The 21,842-nt window shown below is 41.1% G+C and overlaps 1 protein-coding gene across 2 annotated transcripts in view; it reads left to right on the top strand.

The window, feature by feature from the left end:
* Nucleotides 1–21,842, top strand: part of PALLD (palladin, cytoskeletal associated protein) — a 505,650-nt gene that overhangs the window by 227,142 nt on the left and 256,666 nt on the right. For both annotated transcript variants that reach the window (XM_082252316.1, XM_082252317.1), the window contains 2 exons: nucleotides 14,548–14,726; nucleotides 18,500–18,566. In XM_082252316.1, the coding sequence (XP_082108442.1) occupies nucleotides 14,548–14,726; nucleotides 18,500–18,566 (246 nt within the window). The remainder of the gene's footprint in view (nucleotides 1–14,547; nucleotides 14,727–18,499; nucleotides 18,567–21,842) is intronic.

Below are 21,842 nucleotides of genomic sequence, written 5' to 3'. Positions count from 1 at the left end.
GGAATCGGAATCAAAGATGCACAGAACGTCTTTCCAAAAGTGGACCATGGCTGCCCCAGAGCTGTATGAACTGGCTCCATTAAGAGCCAGCCACACTCTCCTGTCATGCGAATTGGATGCGGGGAAACCCAACCTTAGGTATCGGATTTATGGAGAATTACCTAGAACTAGAGAGAAGAAATATTGGCTTATTGCTTTTATGAATGTTCTTCGCCAACAAATCAAATTATAGGCTTATGGGTACACATCTTTCTAGAATAAATATATATTTATTAGTCTGGTAGACCATAGATTTATTGGTCTTTATTTCCTTACTTGCTTAATTAAAAAAGGAAAATCTAATTTTATGTAAAGTGTTATGTTCAATTTTCTTGAGTTTAACAAACATTTTCTTCATCCTTAGCAGGAGATACAAAACACTTTTCAGCTTTAGTTAAAAAAAAAAATAAAAAGAGTGAAAGTATGTTTCATTTGTATTGTGCTAAACATTTGGCTATTCTCAGTAAAACATATAGCAGAAACAATCTGATAATAACATGATATGGATTAATTAGATTTCATTAGGACTCACTGCCCTGGCTTCATCATTATCTTCTACTTAACTGGAAAGATTTGCATGTTGTTCTCTGTCTCCTCATCCTCCAGGGTACACTAAATCCAAGGTCCATATGTCATAAAATACATAATACATTTTGTAGCGTCTAACTGTAGTCAAATGAAGGCTAATAAATGATGCTTTTTGCAGGACAATGTTGTGTAGCTTATAGATGCCAGTTTTATTTCTGTTAAACCAGTCTTTTTGGTCTCAACCACGCTGGTGTTGTGTCTATGTTTGTTGGAATTGTACCAAATCTGGGATTAATTAGTCAAAATTATCTTTCTGTTCCTCATTAGGAGTCCATACAGAGTAGACATTCTTTTTTTTTTTCATTTGTTTATTTACTGCTTCATAGCAACACCAGACATACAATGAGATGGGCATTGCAGAGAATAGAAGTATCATTGAAAAACAATTTCCATAGGTAAAGAACAACATGCGTGAAGGTTTAAAAATGCAAGTAGTGGAAGAAACATGGGTAAGACCAGCTGCTTAGGTTACAAATTAAGCAAATATCAAGAAACAATTGCAATGCAAAGTTAGGTGTTCCTACTTTCTCAGGCACCAAACTTTAGCTACCTTTAGCTACGTCATCACTTATCAGATGTTGGGCAATTCGTTTAATGCCCATTGTCCTGCCAAAATGTTTTTGTTGCTGGTAAGTTGGATTATAAACAGTTGTTAGGCACATTCCCTACCAGAATCACCAGCTTTCCCCAACAGCCCTAGTTAAAAGTTACATTTTAGTGTCAATTTCCACATATCCATTGTGGAATAAAACAACTTTTTAAAATGATACCTTCATAAAGCCATGTAGGCAAAATATCAACCCTTGCAGCTCTGAGAGACATACGTAGTTAAAGTGGGACTAAAAGAACTGTTGGATACCAAAAACTAAAATATTTGTTTTGTGTGAATCTGGCATTTAAGCTTTTAATAAGTGTTTTCATAGTCTAGAATAGAAAAATATGAATGGGGCATTTGATTTAGCCAGATCCATGAAGAATTTAGTGAAAGCTACATTTAGACATAGTGTCATTGAGGCTGATTTAATAAAGAATTTGAGAATGTTCACTCAATAAATTGTGTGAAGAATTATTTTTATTATGTAATCATGTAAAAAGAAAAAATCCTATTTACTTATTTCATATGCACATGATTGGATAATTGAAGTGAATATTCACACAATTTCTTTTATGCACATTTACAAATTATTATTATTATTATTATTAGGGTTTCTATAGCGCCAGCAGTTTACGCAGCGCTTTACAATATTAGAGGGAGACAGTACATATACAATACATTAAAATACAAGAGGATTAAGAAGGCCCTGCTCAGAAGAACTTACAATCTAATGGGGTGGGGCAGGTGTTACAAGAGGTTGTAAGAGTAGGGAATAAGCTGATGGCAGATAAGTTGGCGGTGTGATAGGCATCCCTGAAGAGATGAGTTTTCAGGGATCGCCTAAAAGCAGCTAGAGTAGGAGATAGCCGTACAGGTTGAGGTAGAGCATTCCAGAGGATGGGAGAGGCCCTGGCAAAATCCTGGAGACGAGCATGAGAAAATCCTTTAGTAAACCAGTCTCATAGTATTCATATATAAGAAAATGAAGCATGCACATGTCATATGTTTAACCATAAAAGTCCACTTCTTTATAGTTATAAAAACAATATTTTGTATCTTAGCTTGATCATGTTACCAACTTGAATGTGAAAGTGTTCAGCATATAACCACCCATACTTCTCCCAATAGAATCTTAAAACGTATCCTCTCCGAATAGATCTGCCCTTTCTTTCCTCTGTAAGCCAAGGTTCGCTGCTACATAATTAACAGTTTTTGTAGTGAGTTTGTACACGTGTTTTGCTTTTCTTGTGGGCCCGTTTGTTTGGTGAGTTGAGCAGAGTGTATGGAGGACTCCTGGTGAGAGGCAGCAAGCAGCCTGTACACTTGGTACCATTCTGGGAGCTCCATAAATTGGTATGGCACAAGATAATAAGGTTTTCAAGGTGCCAAAGGAACAAAACAATACATTTTTTATATGTAAAAACATTTGATTTTATTAATACAAAATAGTAAACGCCATAAATATTAATATTAAAAGCCATAAAAGCTTTTACATGTTTGTCAAGCAGAAAATCCATTTTTTTTCCCGACATGTTTGGCTATATAAAAAAAAACTTCTTCTGGAGATATATTTCTGGATATTGCTCATATAAAATTAGTAAGTCCACAGTGTTACTCTATCAATAGAGGGTATCTCAAGAAATTGAATGGATGTAAAACAACATGGAGACACTCAGGCCTCGTAAAAAGGAGCTTTGGGGCAGATATCAGTGTACCACAAGGGACATAGAATTTCTCAGAATTTCAAAAATCTATTGCCACCTATAAACCATGAAGCCCTCGGGCTGTAAAAGGTGATTTAGCCTTAAAAAGGTGATGATATCATAGACTCCTCTTCTCCTAGGATGATAAAAAGTCCTAAAGGCCTTGACCACCCCTAGAGCATCTCCTATATATGTGTGTCCAATGTTGCAACTACCAAGGAGGAGAACACACATAAATAGGGGATACTCTAGGGGTTGTTGAGGCCTTTAGGGCTCTTTATCATACAAGGAGAAGACATGTCTATGATATCATTGCCTTTTAAGGCTAAATCATATTTTACAGCCCGAAAGCTTCATGGTTTATAGGTGGCAATAGGTTTTTGATATTCTGAGCTTCTTTGTCCCTTGTGGTACACTGATGTCTGGCCCAAAGCACCTTCATTACAAGGCCTGAGTGTCTCCATTGTTGTTTTACATCCATTCAATTTCTTGAGATACCCTCTATTGATAGAGTAAGACTGTATTGTTTTATTCCTTTGGCACCTTTAAAACCCTATAATCTTGTACCATTCCTATTTAAAAATGTCCTAGGGTGTGGTGCGGTTGACTCCTGGACACTTATCTTTATTATTTAATAAATATTGGTATCTATAAGCCATCGCAGAAATCCATTCGGTGACCTCAGAACGTGTTGTTTCCCATTATGGGAGACAGTGAGCACGAAAGGAAAGCGCCATTGACATTTCAAGTCTTTCTCCCTAAGAGCGTCCAGCAGCGGACACAGAGCCCTTATTTTCTTTAAGGTTTTTAAATATCAAAATTGTGTTATCATTGGAAGTTATACCCTAACTTTGTTGGGCCTTAGCAACAACTTCTTCTTTCACAGCAAAGTTCTGAAAACAGCATATGATGGCATGAGGGGGAGCCGTGTCAGGGCCTTTACTTCTAAGGGCTCTATGAGCATGCACAACTTCTATTGTTGCATCCACATGGTGTTCCAGTGTATCCAGTGTATTATATATTTTCTGCAGGGCCTGTGGAATTTGCTCTGGTGTAACTGACTCTGGGACCCTTCTTATCCTTAGGTTGTTAAGTCTTCCTCGACTATCTAGGTCTTCTAGATGCCTACTGACATCAATAAAGTGTTGAGAGTGTGTACCAGTGATCAGCTCAAGCCTTTTGATAGCCCTTTCTCTCTGTTTGCCTGCCTGTTAAGCTGTGCATATTTGTTCAGTTAAAACCAATATGTCGGCTTTTAAGTCTGTTATTGCTGCTGAAAAGGTTGATTTAATATCTGCTGCAATTGTTGCCATAGCCTCAATAGCAGGGGGTATGTCTGTAGAAGGTTCTCTGCTTACCGTGTCCTCCAATGCCGAGATAGACTCCTCGCTGTTCTCCTCATCTCTGTGAGCCAGCGCCATCTTGCTTCCCGACATGCTGCCTCGTGAGGAGATTTGAGATTTGAAGATGTTGGAGATGTTTCTTGCCACTGAGGTGGAGGAACATTGCTGCCGTTTGTGCGGAGTGTGCTGGGTCAATCTGCCCATTTTGTGGTACCTATGAATCAGGGACAATGTGCTTAGAGTCGCTTAAGCCGAGGAGCTCCTTTACTATGCCTCCATCCTCATCGCGCACCAAGCCATGTCCCCTTTTACGGGTGTTTTGATGCTTTTTTTGTAGGAGGAGGTTGGTTGTTAAACACAAAACCTTGCAAATAACACACCAAAAATGCGTGTACATGTGTTTTTTATGTACTTTTCATGGGCTCCCATTGAAGTCTATGTGGCCAAAAATGTACTATTCAAAAATAGCACTGCACCATCTTTCATTGATGTAAAAGGGCACCATAGAGAATTATGTGGTTTCAATTGCCATGCATTGCAGTATAACAGCAGATACAGGAGAAATCACACTAGTGTCAACAGGGCCTCATACTCTGGTTTTTACATGTACTGATCTTTTACTTACCAGTGAGTGCATCTTACCTTATGTTTTAAAGGAAACCAGGAAACATTACAATGCTAAAAATAAGAGGCTGACATTACTAACCTGTTTTGAAGGTCCTAAACTCAAGTCTTGGCATTCTCATTCTGGATTCACAACAATTCTGAGCAAGAGTACAATACAATAGTTCAGTTTCCAGACATCGGTGGTTGTAAGCTTGTTCATTCATTAGCAACTTACTAGGTTGCAAAGTTCAGGTAAATTTAACAGCCCAAAGCTTGCATCTTTAAAAAGAAGTGAGTCGTGCCATCTCCTGTTCCATGTAACAAATAGCATTAAGAATTTCTTTTATTTATTTTTAGTTAGCTAATCCTGCTTGACCAGCCATTTTGTTTTCTAATATATTGACATTGCGGCTATGTTTATTGGCACGGAACCAAATCAGCAGTGACTTATTTACATTCTAGTGACAACAGTCATCCTCAATATGGCAAAACCTTACTCAATGTGTTGTGTAACATGAAATAGGAAAAGTAAAAAAAACATTCAGAAATATGTTTATGTCAGTGGCGTTTATTTCCTAAGGTTTTACTTTTATTATTTAATGCTAAACTTCAAGCAAATATAAAAACAAAATCTAAAGCTTTTTTTTAAGTAATGAAGGGGTAGGCCCTGTCAGTTTTTTGTTTCCTTATTTTGTTGCTGTCTGTGTCCTGTCAGGGAGATCTACCATCACTTTTTGACTTTCAGTCCTGGTTCACACTGAAGCGATGTGGGAAACCCTGCGAATCAGTGCCGTTTCCCGCATCGCACACTGGTTCACACTCAGATCTGCGAATCGCTAGGGGTGTCAATGTAAAGTTAATGACATCCCCAGATTAATTCGCAGATCGCAGTGCAAACTGTGAAATGGTGCAAGAATGGGATCGCATACATGTGAACACCCATGTGATCTGATTCCAGCGCGAACCAAAAAAAGGGTCCTGCACCATTTTGGTGCGAATGCGGTGCATACATGCATACATTTTGTATGGCTGAAATCGCATCACACAGACATCGCATGTGATCTGCACAGCAATGTGGTGCGAATCACATGCGTTGTCTGGCATCGCACTAGTGCGAACTGGCACTCAATACACTTTCACTTTCATTTTGATTAGAAAGATTTTAACAAAGGTACAGAGAGTCACGTATGGTCACATTAACCAACAATAATTTTGCATAAAATAAGAATAGCTATAGAGTTCTCATTGTTATCTATAATCATTTTTCAATAATGATAACTGTTTTAGAGAGGATGTATGAAGCAAGTAAGAATTCCCCCCCCCCCCCCCCCAAAATAAAAGCCCTTAATATGCTTTCAATAATAACAGCCTACAACTAAAACTGTTTTTAGGGAGATGTCACATTTCTCAGCACAGAAAGTGGAAAGTGGAACTTGATACTAATGGGATTTTCATGTCAGTACTCATTAATTAGTGTAGTGCTATCATTCCATATTTACAAAAAACAAATAATCATATATAAAAGTACAATCAATATACACTAAAATTTAAAAAGTTTTGGGACACCTGCCTTTATACGCACATGAACTTTAATGGCATCCCAGTCTTAGTCCGTAGAGTTCAATATTGAGTTGGCCCACCCTTTGCAGCTATAACAGCTTCAACTCTTCTGGAAAGGCTGTCCACAAGGTTTAGGAGTGTGTCTATGGATATGTTTGACCATTCTTCTAGAAGCGCATTTGTGAGATCAGTTTCTGTTGGACAAGACAGCCTGGCTCACAGCATGGGCTCTAATTCATCCCAAAGGTGTTCTATCAGTTTGAGGTCAGTCAAGTTCCTCCACCCCAAATTCGCTCATCCATGTCTTTATGGGCCTTGCTTTGTGCACTGGTCCAAATCATTTGGTAGAGAGGGGATTATGGTGTACAGTCGTTTTTCAAGGGTTGGGCTTGGCCCCTTTGTTCCAGTGAAGGGAACTCTTAAAGCATCAGCTTTCCCAAACATTTTGAACAATTTCATGCTACTTTGTGGGAACAGTTTGGGGATGGCCCCTTCCTGTTCAAACGTCACTGCACACCAGTGCACAAAGCAAGGTCCATAAAGATATGGATGACCGAATTTGGGGTGGAGGAACTTGACTAGCCTGCACAGAGACCTGATCTCAATCCGATAGAACACCTTTGGGATGAATTAGAACTGAGACTGTGAGCCAGGCCTTCTTGTCCAACATCAGTGGCTGACCTCACAAATGTGCTTCTGGAAGAATGGTCAAACATTCCCATAGACACACTACTAAACCTTGTGGACAGCCTTTTCAGAAGAGTTGAAGCTGTTATAGCTGAAAAGGGTGGGCCAACTCAATATTGAATCCTACAGACTAAGACTGGGATGCTATTAACCACTTGCCAACCGCCACACGACTATTTACAGCGGCTGTCAGCCCCTACTGAGCAAAGTGACGTAGGGGTGCGTCGCTCGCCTACGAGCCTCTAGGGGATGAGCGCGTGCCACCGGAGGCGCGCTCCCGCCCCCGCTCGTTCATTAACATCCCCTATGTCCGCCGACCACTCGCAAACTCGCTGGAGAGGGAGAAAGGCAGGTTGCTAATGTAAACAAAGCCACCTGTCATTCTCCCTGATTTAACTGCAGAGACTGTACCATCCTGCTATGTAGGATCGTATGTCTCTGCGGTTACATCACAGGCCACACACCCCCACAGTTAGAATCATGCCCCTAGGGATATATTTAACCCACTGTTTACCAATAAAGTTAACCCCTTCCCTGCCAGTGTCATTATTACACATATTTATAGCACTGATTACTGTAGTAATGTCACCGGTACCCCCAGAAGTGTCAAAAATGTCAGTCAAGGGTCCGATCTGTCCGCTGCAATGTCGCAGTCCCACAAAAAAAATTGCAGATTGCCGTCATTACTAGTTAAAAAAAAAAACAATAAAAATGACATAAATCTTTCCCGTAGTTAGTAAACGCAATAACTTTTGCGCAGACCAATCAAAATACGCTTATTACGATTTTTTTCACTAAAAATATGTAGCAGAAAACAAATTGGCCTAAAATGTTAAAAAATTTTGATTTTTACATTTTTTTGGGGAATTTCATAAAAAAAATGTGAAAAATATTGTTATTTTTTCAGAATTGTCGCTGTTTTTTTGTTTATAGCGCAAAAAGTAAAAATCGCACAGGTGATCTAATACCATCAAAAGAAAGCTCTGTTTGTGGGAAAAAAAGGACGTCAATTTTGTTTGGGTACAGTGTCGCACAACGGCGTAATTGTCTGTTAAAGTCACACAGTGCCGAATCGCAAAATAGGCCCTGGTCTTTGAGCAGCCAAATCCTCCGGGGCTTAAGTGGTTAAAGTTCACGTGTATGTAAAGGCAGGCGTCCTAATACTTTTGGTAATATAGTGTATCTGGTGTAAATATAAAGTGCAAAATCATGGTGCAATAATGATCTGTGCCCCAATGTGAACAAACTCTTTTGTGCATTCGGTGAGACTAAAAGACAAAATCACTGTACAATCCATGTAAGCACTCAAAGTAGAATGCACAATGTATGCAGAAACCTGTGAAGAAAACAATCCTCAGGTGGTACACTTCCCTCCCACATCAGTCTGGACTGCTCATCTTGTGATATTGACCTCAAAGTTACACAGAGGTCAGAGGTCAGCAAACCCCTGTATTCCCTCCTGGGATCAAAAAACCATGGTCTGCTCCACAGAACTCCCACAGGGAAAGAACCTCACAGGGGTGCTTCATCCAAGTCACATGAACAATGAAACCTCTAATAGTTCTTACTGACAGTTTTTTAATAAAAGATTCAGGTATAAAGATACTCACATGCATCAATTATTTTATAAACATGAGAAAAAAAATGCCACCACATGAATGACTCTGCTAACCCAGGGAGCAAAACAGCTCCATCACTCTCTATGAGTAATCAAAGGGTATGATGCACAGAGGCTCCACCCATCACACGTATAATCCAATGTTGTGCATCTTCAGAAAGGGCTTCTTCAGAAACTTTCTGTCAGTTACTCCCCTGTTCCTCCAGAGTGATTATTGATCTCTGTTCCACTGCGGCAAAGAGAAAATATTCTCTGAGCTATAGCTGTGACTGACGTAGATTAAAACGATCTAGTTTTGGTTCCTGTGACAAGTATATCAAGCACAGTGTGGCCAGAAAACAAGCAACATGTTTGTCAAAGTAGAATTACAGGAAGATGTTCACAGCATATGGAGCACAGGTACTTCTTGCACTTTGTCATCTAAATGTTGGTCAGAGTCGTTTTGTAATATATCTTTACCATTAATATGTATGTTCTATATATTGTAAACCAGTCCCCTGAAGATGTGGGTTGCTACGAAACACGTTGGGTGGAGCCTGTTTGGTGACATCATCGCACACGCCTCCACCGGGTGGCTGTCGCTATTTTACATGCCTGTATTCTTTTATGCTTGTGAGTACCTTTATATTATAGTACAAAAAAACACATTGGGGTTGATTTCCCAAAGGGAAAAAGTTGCACTCTGCAAGAGCAGTTGCTCCAGAGCTTAGTAAATGACCAGAAGCTCTGCTTACTTCCATCATCCAATCATGTGAAAGCAAAATTGTTGTTTTTTTATTTTCTTTGCACGTGATTGGGTAGTCTTTGCAAAGTGAAGTCTTACCTCCTATGTTCGTCTCCAGGACTTCTCTAGAGCCTCTCCCATCCTTTGAAACTCACTACCCCAATCTTCCCATTATCTCCTACTCTGTCCACTTTTAGGCAGTCCCTGAAAACTCATCTCTACAGGGAGGCCTATCCTGCCTTCAGCTAACAACTGAATCTTGTACTTCCCTCATTAGTTCATCCCTCACAGTTACACCATCCCCTCCCTATTAGATGGTAAGCAGGCAGGGGCAGGGCCCTCCTAACCCTCTGGTATTAAATTGCATTGTTGCTGTATTGTCTCCCTTTATATTGTAAAGTGCTGCGCAAACTGTTGGCGCTATATAAATCCTGTATAATAATAACAATACCTCATTCACTAAGCTGTAGAACAACTGCACTTGCAGAGGGCAACTGCACTTTACAAAGTGCACTGCCTTTTTGCCTTTAGTAAATCAACCCCTCTGTGTGGAAGATTTTGGGTCATGGTCTGTGGTTCTTTTATTTTTGAGTAACACATTTTTCCCGGACTTGAGACTGTGAATAGCAACGGGTGAATTTTGGTGCCATCCATTTGAATTCCATCTGAAGCCGACCTGCTGTGTTTGGGAGGGTGGTAACCTCTTATAATGTGGAGGGTAACCACTTGGTTAGCATGTTGATGATGGTGGTGTTTTTTTACTTGGAGGTCTGATCTTTGAATCACCGCATCAGTGGGAGGTTAATGGATTGACTTTAAACCTTTATTGTTCATGGACATTCATATGTGTTTACACCATTTTTGAAAATCAGTAAATGTGTGGAACAATTGCACTTTCTTCTATGCACTATAGAACTTATGCACTACAGCATTTTGGTAATTCATGAAATTTATGATGTATATATAGAAGAATATCCCAATTGGTGTTCCACGGAACCCTAGGGTTCCATGAGAACAAAATTGGAGTTCCGCGGTATTTTGCCACATCAAAGATGGCCGCCGCTATCTGCTGTTTCTGGAAGATCGGAAACAGCAGAGATCGCACAACTGCGATCTCATAAGACGGACGGGACAATTCTGGACTGGGGGTGGGATCAGCACTGAGGCAGCTGCCTGAATTAACTTTTCACATTAACCAGGAGGTGATTGGCTGCTAGGAGGCGGTCCTAGCAACCAATCACCAGCTTGCTAATATGAAAGCAGCTCGGTAGCTCCCGTGCCCCATCCAGTGCTGCTGTGTCTCTGCCTTTAGTTCAGGATTGTCCTGGCTCTGTAGGGGAGTGCAGGAAGGAAAGGACATGACTGTGAACTTGTGAAGGATGGGGAGCAGGGTCATGTAAATGGGGCAGTGCTGGGGGGGGTGAAGGGGGACAATGTTGTGGGGAGTATGTGAAAGGGGCAGTGCTGTGGAGGGGATGTGAAAGGGGCAGTGCTGTGGAGGGGATGTGAAAGGGGCAGTGCTGTGGAGGGGATGTGAAAGGGGCAGTGCTGTGGAGGGGATGTGAATGGGGCAGTGCTGTGGGGGGGGGGGGATGTGAAAGGGGACAGTGCTGTGGAGGGGGGATGTGAAAAGGCAGTGCTGTGGGGGGGATGTGAAAGGAGCAGTGCTGTGGGGGGATGTGAAGGGCACAGTGCTGTGGGGGGATGTGAAGCGGACAGTGTTAGCAGCATTTGCGTTTAGAAGTGTTTTTACATTGTAAAATGGGCAGAAATGTATCCCTATTGAAAACACCTATAAACAAAATGCTTATAAATGCAAGGTACCGCATTTAGACGCGTTTGCACGCTGTTGCATGCATTTGGCGCTTCAAATGGCAATAGACTTCCGTCTGAACGCAATTTGTTCCTTTTAAAAAAATGCCACTAAACTCAACTGCCTCTAAACGACTATAAACAACTCCGTGTACATGGACAGATTAGATAACATAGAGGAGAGTACCATTTAAAAACACTTTATTTCTTTGTGGAATGTTCACCATAAACCTGTTGTAACAGAGGTATTGTTGCACTTGCACTTTTTCCAATTTTCATGAAAAATTTGATGTTAATCTGGTGCTCCAGATTCATGTCACTCATTTTACATCAACAGCACAATGCACACATGTTATTTCTTCTACTTATCTATAAAAACGGAGTCAACTGGTCTGTCACACCTCATATATACCATACCTGGCTAATGCTTCTGTAAGCTGGAAATCACTATAATAGACATCGCTACTCCAGTGATCAACACATACTTCCAGATCGGATCCCTTGCTGAGTGGCTTGCCTGCTGCATTCCAAACACAGGAGGTCAGCCGCTCAGCAGGGGCACCATTCAGAGAATGCTTTCCATTTTCTAAATGAGCGCAAAGCTTTCTCTGATCGTACAAGGTGTAGAGGTTGGGCAGTGACATCATGCTCTCTAACTCATCCAATCAGAGAACACTCTGAAAATGCAAAGCATTCTCTGAATGTCGTCTGTGCTAACAGGCTTATCTTCTGTGTTTAGAATGCAGCAGAGCAGCACCTTGGCATGGTGCCCAGAAGCAGGTGGAGATTACAGAAGTAGCAGTGTCTCTTACAGAGACATCCAGCTTCCAGGGACTTTGACCAGCTATGGTATATACATGGATACATTGGTTCAGGCTTAACTAGTGTAACTATGCATAAAATGCCATACCTGGAATTCCTCTTTAATGTAATTATGAATTATTTAAAAACAGTGACATTTTACATACATCATGCATAACTATCCTGCATAACTACCTCGGTCTTGATATCAACCCCTTCTGATCTGCAGCATTAGGGAGTTGTAAAGTCAGGAAGGTTTTTTATCTTAATGCATTCTATGCATTAAGATAAAAAGCCTTCTGACTGTAGCAGCCTCCCCAGGACCCCCTAATACTTTCCTGAGCTCCCTCTCTGTTCTAGCAATGTCCACGAGTCCCTCAGCTGTCCTGCGACTCTCCCTCCTAATTGGCTGACATACAGCCATGGCGCCATTGGCTCCCATGGCTGTCAATCAAAGTCAGTGAGCCAATCAGGAGACAGAGAGGGGGTGGGGCCGTATGGCAGCCCCGTGTCTGAATGGACACACCAAGCTCCAGCTCGGCTCGGCTGCCTCCATAGCAAGCTGCTTGCTGTGGGGACACTCGATAGGAGGGAGGAGCTAGAAGCAGGAACGAGGGACCCGAGAAGAGGAGGATCCGGGCTGCTCTGTGCAAAACCAACTGAACAGAGGAGGTAAGTATAACATGTTTGTTATTATTATTATTATTTTTTTTAAACGAGACTTTACAATCACTTTAAGACTGTGACAGGGAGTGGCAGCACTTGTAGACTGGAGAGCAGAGTGAGCAGAAATGACTCACCATTGTGTTGCTTCTCCTTCATTATCCACCAAGCATGCAGTTCTGTAAGTTTCTTAATGCAATATGGCATTCAGTGCAATGCAATTCAATGCAATATGGCAACCTGGAGATATTCTGTACACAGATAATGTACAGAACACCCCCAGAAATGTCATTTCTTGCCTGTGTGATTGGCTTACTGATTTTCCCAGAAATCTGCACAAAGATGTAAGATTGTAAGCATCTTCTGCAAAATGTAATTTTTAATGAGATATTCCTAAAGGGTTAGGCTGGCCATAGACGGTTTGAATCTCAGTCGGTTCAGCAGGAACCAGTCGGGATTCGAACCTTGTGTGGGCAGGCTGAATGTAGCAAGTTGATTGATCAATCAACTTGGGTACAACCAGCCTGCCGGATTCACTTGCGATTGTTACTAGCCAGAGGCGTAACTACAGGGGTTGCAGGGGTTGCAATTGCAACCGGGCCCCATGCTCCAGGGGGCCTGTGCGGCTCTCCTGTACACCTGCATAGGAGGGGTGGCGGGTGCAGCATTTAGAGAAATCACTGTCCTCTGTATGCTGCCCCCACCACTCCTCCTATCCAGTTCACTTGTGTTCTGCTGTCTCTGGGCCCCTGTGTGCTTCCCTGGTCCCCCCCCCCCCCGCACTGTGCTGCCCCCCCCCCCCCCCACTATGCTCCCACTCCTCTCGTGCCAGCTGCTGCAGGGAATGTGTCACAATAGAGAACCAGGAAGGGGTCGGTAAATATGTAATTTATCAGCTCCTTCCTTTTCTGAATGGACAGGGTCGTAGTCAGTGACATTGTAAAATATAAAATAAAATTATAAAAAAATAATACAATTAAAATACCAAAAAATAAAAACTACTGACACCAGTGGGTGAACTTCCAGGATTGCAAAGGTCACACTTGCAACCGGGCCCTGGAATTCCACCACCGTGGAGAGGCCCTAAGATGGCAGAAAGGGGGCCCACTGCAGAACTTGTGAACGGGTCCCGCTGTGGGACCATAATAAAGGGCCTCGCAAAGAGAGTAAAGGGCCCCGGGATCAGTGGGAAGAGCCCCAGGCTTGAAGGGAAGGGCCCCAGCCAGGGGTCCAGGGGGGCCCTTCATGGTTTCTTGCACAGGGGCCTTGAAGGTTCTAGTTACGCCTCTGTTCTTGTTTCTTTCTTGAATAGAAAATAAAACAAATATTTCCTGTCTATTGTCCATATGTTATACAGTATTAAAATGCTCTTCCTGGGAGCTTTACTGCAACTCATTCATTTCTGTGGGTTCCAGTGCTTGTAAAGTGGACTATATTCGTTTCCGGGGTGCTATTATAATAATGTACACATTTCTTGCTGAAGCCTAGATAGCAAAGTTGTGTAGATCATCCCAGAAGATACCATATGCCAGGGCTCATTAATCTGCCTCTCCTCATATAGACACATTTAAAACCTTAATTTGTCCTGTCTGTAAAGTTTATTTCTAATTAAAGTACAAAGCATTGATAGAGCTCAAATCTTTTTCTCTTGAATCCATCAGGTTAATGACTCAGTGCCTATCTGTCATAGTCTACTAGTTTCTCTGTTACGAAATTTCTCTCACTTGTGTGTGCCTTTACCCGCCGTCTTAGGCTCTCCTCCCCCCTCACATGGACTTTAAATAACTGAGATGCTTGTATATCTCCAGGTGGTTCTGCGAAGGAAGAGAGCTGCATAACTCACCTGACATTAACATCTCCTCAGAGAGCGACGGTTTTCAAGTGCTTGTCATTGCTGAGGCCTTCGAGGACGACACTGGGCGCTATACTTGTACGGCATCCAATTGGCTCGGCTCTGACACATCTTCAGCTGAAGTGTTTGTAGAAGGTAATGTTTTATGTGCTCATCAGCTCATTGCAGTTTCTCTGTGGGCACTCTGAATGAAAACTTTGTGCGTAGTTTTACCCAATTATATTCATTTTTTTCTGTAAATAATACCAAGGTCTTAAAACAAATGAGCAGTCTGCTTTGTCCATAGAAAACAGTTTGATTCCAGGTATATTATTATTATTAAAATACATGATCTATAAAGCGCCAACAGTTTGCGCAGCGCTTTACAAAACTAAGGCAGACATTACAGTTACAATACAATTTGGTACAAGAGGAAGTAGAGGGCCCTGCTCGTTAGAGCTTCCAATCTATATTTTTCTCATACAGCTTAGAAAATTAAAGAAAGGATCAGATTATCTGCTGGTGGACAATACACATTTTCTTCTCCTCAGTTTTTATGCAAAAAAAATCTGCGAAGTAATTTAAAATATAATTTAACAAATAGATAATATTAAAGAGGAAATCTAGTATTTTTATTTATTTTTATGTACCTGTAAAAGAGTTTAGATTAATATAGATTGTTCTAATTGTATTACATATAGTTTGTAATTAAATATATACATGTCAGCCATATTTGCTGATTACATATGTAGGTAGGCGTTGCTTTCTCTGTAGTCATGTTGCACAGTGTTGTCTTGTAGGCCAACTTTTCTCTCTGCAAGGTCTACTTGACAACATAAAAATAAAAAAATTCAGCCAAGCGCTCACTCCGAAGGGGAAGACTGGCGTGCTGCTCTCCTCAGGCAGGGAACTCCAACATGGGTACATAAAAAAGAGAGAAAGGAGGCGCAAACACCTAGTGCATTACCCGTGGTACACTGTTAACCACTTAAGCCCCGGAAGATTTTACCCCCTTCCTGACCAGGGGGTATTTTGCGATTCGGCACTGCGTGACTTTAACGGACAATTGTGCGGTCGTGCGACGCTGTATCTAAACGAATTTGGCGTCCTTTTTTTCCCACAAACAGAGCTTTCTTTTGGTGGTATTTGATCACCTGTGCGATTTTTTGATCACGCGCTATAAACAAAAAAAGAGCGTAAATTTTGCAAAAATAGCAATATTTTTCACATTTTTTTATATGAAATTCCCCCCCAAAAAAATGTAAAAATCAACATTTTTTAACATTTTCGGCCAATTTGTTTTATGCTACCTATGTTTGGTAAAAAAAATTGCAAAAAGCAAAATGCGCAAAAGTTAACGCGTTTACTAACAAAGGGAAAGATTTTTGTCATTTTTGTTGTTTTTTTTTTTAACGCGTAATGGCGGTGATCTGCGATTTTTTTGCGGTACTGCGACATTGCGGCGGACAGATCGGACCCTTGACTGACATTTTTGCCACTTTTGGGGTTGCCAGTGACATTTCTACAGTAATCAGTGCTATACATATGCACTGTTACTGTAAAAATGACACTGGCAGGGAAGGGGTTAACTTTTTTTTTTAAAGGGAGGGGCTATGTGTGTCCCTAGGGGCGTGCTTTCTACTGTGATTGGCTGTGGCTTCAGATGTATGAAGAGTGATCAACGGTTCTACATAGTAGAACCGTATGATCATCCTTCATACACACGGGAGAATGACAGGCAGCTTGTTTACACAAGCCGCCTGACTTTCTCCCTCTCCCCCGCCGATCGCAGAGTGACCGGCGGACATCTGGTCCGCCGGTCACACGCGCGGGGGGGTGCGTGACCACGCGGGAGCGCGCCTCCGGCGGCGCGCGCTCGCTCCCTAGACCCTCACAAGCTAGTGACGTACCCCTACGTCACTTTGCCTGTGAGGGGCTGACCGCCGACGTAGATAGTCGTGCGGCGGTCGGCAAGTGGTTAATAATTTTAATAAAATGCCAAATGCATACTCACAGACATGAAGATAATAAAAGCGTGTTACAAGCATCCACCATGCATAAACATTAACATGTCCTTAAAGTCAGGGCTGATGGTGGATGCTTGTAACACGCTTTTAATATCTTCATGTCTGTGAGTATGCATTTGGCATTTTATTAAAATTATTAACAGTGTACCACGGGTAATGCACTAGGTGTTTGCGCCTCCTTTCTCTCTTTTTTATCTACTTGACAACATGTATCGGATTAAAAAAGTGGCCATACTCATTGTTTTTTTTTTCATTGAGCCCACAGGTAAAAAAATTACAGATTTCTCTACCCATGCTAAACAGAATTTTTTGCTTTATTGTATTCTAATTGAATGCAGCTGCTGTTCAGATTAACGATTTTCTGCCTGGCTTCTATAATTTTTCAAGCAAAAGATGTCAGGTGGGTGGGGGTCTACAGGGCTATCCATGGAGTAAATTACAACCAGTACATTAAGATCCAGCCAAAATGATTGCCAATTTTTTTTTTTTTTTTGGCCATATTTCTCTCAAATGAGAGAAATCTTCATCAGGGAATATCAGGTGGATCAAATATATATAGATAGACCAGGTTGGAGAAACAGATAATTGCCCAGGCCGTATCATTTTGGTTTTTACTATACAGAATCCAAGTGGGACTTTTTATCATTCAATCTATCTTTGCCATCTTATATACCTGAACATTGTCTCTTAGACCCAGGTGGGCAGCCAGCTCATGGTGGACTTGCCCTATGTGACTGACCCCCCCCCCCCCCCCGATCCCTGTGTGGGTCTCTGGCCATATTGCCCTGACTTGTGATTCCCCTCTGGATGTGTTGAAGCAATTATCTGTTTCTCCAACCTGGTCTATCTATATATATTTGATCCACCTGATAACCCCTGAGGAAGATTTCTCTTAATTGAAAGAAATTGGGAAGAATCGGGGGAAACCAATATTGTTAAGTGTACTGTATGATGTATATCACTGTTACTCCTAGTTGGAAGACAATCAGATTATTCTCTATACTGTTAAGACCAGAGATTTTTATGTATGGACGTATATTTAACCTTCTGTATAAAGAAATGTTTTTTCTTTTCATCATGTTGTTCCAATATTTTCTGGCTGCCATAAAGTCCCATGGGAGATGTATTTTTTGTATTCAGAGATAAGCATATAGAACAAGATTCAAACAAATGGAAGATTGATGAAGTTGTATTGTTATGCTGTAGACTTATTACTTATACTTGGGTTTGGATTACTGTGTTCTATCCTTTTAGTTTTCCATGATAATTAAAATGTTTTTTTCAATTTTGCCACTTAGTGTTTCTAATGTGTTCCCATTCACACAGCCTTAAATTAGATGTTTCTTAAGAGAAGGTATCATGACAGATTGCAAGCAATCAATGCAGATGGCAAGCTTCTAAAACTTTAACCCTTTTTTAGGACACAGATAGTGTTCAAATCTAGTTTGCAGCTGATAATGAGATCTGCCAGCAAAGTACAGAAAGGTTTAGTTATGGCAAGCACAGCTCCACTTTTAAACAAATTTAGGATTTTTCAGTGCTGGAATTTTTAGAAAAAGTATCTAAAATGGTGAGCAGTACTTTTTAAATATTTGTTTAAGTTATGTGAATATGTAACAAATGCAAAGTAGGTGTTCTCCCAATGTAGCTGTAAAAGTGAAAATACACTTTCAGAATGCTACTTCTTTTCAAACACGAGGCCTCCCATATAAAGTGTCTGGTGGAAGAACAGTCTGTAATTCCTTTCCAGCAACCAAGCAGTGCCCTAACAACATGAAAAGGGCAATTCTGACAGGGTGGTAAAAGAGAGGTACAGAAAGTCCTATAAAGAGACACTTCATATATGAGGCTTCTATTATGATTGTGTGGAAAAGTATGTAATGTCCCTTGTTATCATTTCAGGTGCCAGTTCTTCTGACTCTGACAGTGAGGACTTTACTTACAAACCAAAGCCTGGAACAATGCCTCAGTGAGTAAACATTCTGCTTACTGGAATTAAGCAAATTATGTTAATTATGGTTCCATTGAAACACAGTGAATGTTGTCATCTTTCATTTGATTTATTTACCCAGTTAGAATTTTGGCATATGATTTAATGAGATGTGTGTGTGTGGGCAGACATTCTTTATTCCAAGTGCTGATGATTAAACTGTGTACTGGCAAAGTAGATAAAAATGCAGGAAAAAATCCAATACCATGGATGCAATGGTACGGGGGCCCGCTACAGTATCTTCTCTGACCCTCTTTCCATTTTTTATTAGACAACAACAAAAGTTTGATTGCAAGAAATATATTAGTTTACACCAGGGGTCTCCAAACCTTCTAAATAGAGGACAAAAGCCCTTTCTTTGGTGTCAGTGGGAAGAATAGTACCCCATCGTTGATGTCAATGGAAGGAAAGTACCCCATCGTTGATGTCAATGGAAGGTATTCTGCCCCATCATTGATGTCAGTGGAAGGAATTCTGCCCCATCATTGGTGTCAGTGGAAGGAATTCTGCTCCATCGTTGGTGTCAGTGGAAGGAATTCTGCCCCATCCTTGATGTCAATGGAAGGAATTCTGCTCCATCGTTGACGTCAATGGAAGGAATTCTGCCCCATCATTGATGTCAATGGAAGGAATTCTGCCCCATCATTGATGTCAATGGAAGGAATTCTGCCCCATCATTGATGTCAATGGAAGGAATTCTGCCCCATCATTGATGTCAATGGAAGGAATTCTGCCCCACCATTGATGTCAATGGAAGGAATTCTGCTCCATCGTTGGTGTCAGTGGAAGGAATTCTACTCCTTCGTTGGTGTCTATGAAAGGAATGGTGCCCCATTTTTGGTGTCAGTGGAAGGAATGGTGCCCTATCGTTGGTGTCAGTGGAAGGAATAGTGCCCTATTGTTGGTGTCAGTGGGAGGAATAGTGTCCCATTGTTGGTGTCATTAAATGGAATAGTGCCCCAAGAGCCAGGTAAAGGTAAGCAAAGGGCCGAAGTTTGGAGACTGCTGGTTTGCAATATAATTTGAATCGATCTTGCTTCACTCTCCTCTCCTCTGCGACCACAATATCTACCTTTACAACTTACCTTCTGCTTAGTTCTCTATGGAAGCATATGCAAACAGCAATAAGTAACACTTCTGCGTCCATAGAGTTGTTGAAGATCTGTTATAGTCATAGTGAAGTAGAGGGTCTCAAAATGTAACGAAGCAGAGTGGTATGCGTGCTTTGGGTGAGCTATGAAATGTTTCTTTATCCAAGAGTTCCTAAAAGCTTTTTTATGGGCTCTTTCACATGGGCTTTCCGTATGTCCGCAAATCATCCTATTTTTTTGCGGATGATTTGCGGACATAATGTAAGTCAATGGCATTGCGGATGTCAGCGGAATACCATCCGCTGACATCCGATTTCCTTCCTTTCAGTTCTGTTCCGTTTTTTGGAACGGAACAGAACCCTATTTTTCCTCCGTTCAAAAAACGGAAAGGAAGGAAAATCGGATCTCAGCGGTGTCATCCGCTGACATCCGCAATCCCCAAGGACTTACATTAGGTCCGCATATCATCCGCAAACGGATGGGATGATATGCGGACCTACGGAGCAGATGACAGAAATGTCATCCGCTCCGTGAAAAAAAAAAAAAAAAAAGGACCGCAGCGGAGCTCTCACACGGAAAGCCCGTGTGAAAGAGCCCTATGTCTTGCAATTTAATTGCAATCTCAGATTACTTTTCTTGTATGGATGTGCTATCTGGGGCTACTTTTGACTTGGTTTGAATTTCTTTGGACACAGGAAGTCATTTGAGATATCTTTATGTTGCTGATGAAGGGTAGCCCTGTGTGTGAATGCAAAACATAGCATTTGTGATTAAAATCTATCTACATTAGCTGTACAAACATATGTTCCCTCTCACTCATGTCAGTATATACCCCCAAAAATGATCAAAGACAAATGAATAGCTATTTACAGTAGTATACAGTATGTGTTAATGGTTTGTTCCTTGTTTTCTTTAGATCATACATTTTTAAGCTTTTGCAATGTGCATTTTTTAGTGTTAGAAAACCTTAATGCCCATCTTTTTTTAAATTTGTTTATTTAGTGTCCAGGTAGCCGTCTTACGTTATTCATAAGGATGACAAATGCAGAAATATACCTTGTCCGTATTAAATGGTTTTTGTAGCAAACAGTTAAAAGTATGGTTCAAAGCATATCCCTTTCAGACTGACATGAGGTGTGGCTGGCTTTTTTCCAGCCTAGGGCAGTCTGTCTCCATATACTGAATGCTAGAAACAAGTACATATCAGACGCACAGCAGCAGTGATTCAGGTGCCTGCAGTCAGACATGAAGTCGGAAACTTCAACAGCAGATGTTGAGCAAGGGTAGCTGTCAGGAGATTAATCAGCAACCTGTCACTGATGCAGATCTCTCCTTGGTGTTAGAATTTGCAGAGAGGAGCCTTTATCAGAAAGCCTCATACAGAGAGTGAATGAAGAGGTAATAACATATGCTAGCTATGACCACATTTTACACTTTTTATTAGCTTTCTCTTACTGTAACTTTCTGTAACTGCATCGTGGTGGACTGCAAAACACTACATTAAGAAACTAAAGGAATCCTGTCCAGGAAAGGTACAGTAATAAATCATATACAGTGCAGATTAAAGGTACAGTCATATCCAAAAAGTGGCTCATGCAACCCATAAATTGTTTTTCCTATTGCCTAAACAGCACTGGGAAAACAGCAAATTACATTTTTGTTGTTGACTGTGGCACATTTGATTTTGATATAGAGCCTATAAATATTAACAATCTTGATATAATTAAATTTTTTATAACCCTCCACAATATATTACCATGACACTAGACTAGATCCATTGTTTGTTTGGGGTTCTGCAGTGTCTATTCTTCGCTGTAGTGTCCAGGTATGCCCCCTGCTTTCCCATAAAGCAATGCTTAGAAACGGAAAAGGAAAGTTCCAGAACCAAGCACTGAAACATGCACATAGCTTACAATAGAGTATGCAATTACTGGTACTGCTGGTTATTTTTAGTTATTGTCTGCAAATTGTCAAAGCAGCAGCAGAGCTCAGGGTAGTGGAATTTGGCACTGGCACTGGCGCCTGAAGGTTCCTGACACAGGGTTTCTTATGTGACTTTGGTGGTGAAATCTTTATGGTTGATTTCTTGGGCCTGCGTCTTGGCCAATATAAAGGATTTTCACTTTCCCTGTTGGTTTTTAATGAATTTCATATGATAAGAGTA

Source organism: Pelophylax lessonae, assembly GCF_965119305.1.
Source record: "Pelophylax lessonae genome assembly, chromosome: 1".
Taxonomy (NCBI): Eukaryota; Metazoa; Chordata; class Amphibia; order Anura; family Ranidae; genus Pelophylax; species Pelophylax lessonae.
Note: the sequence above shows the minus strand (reverse complement) of the source record. Positions and strands in the feature narration are given on the sequence as shown.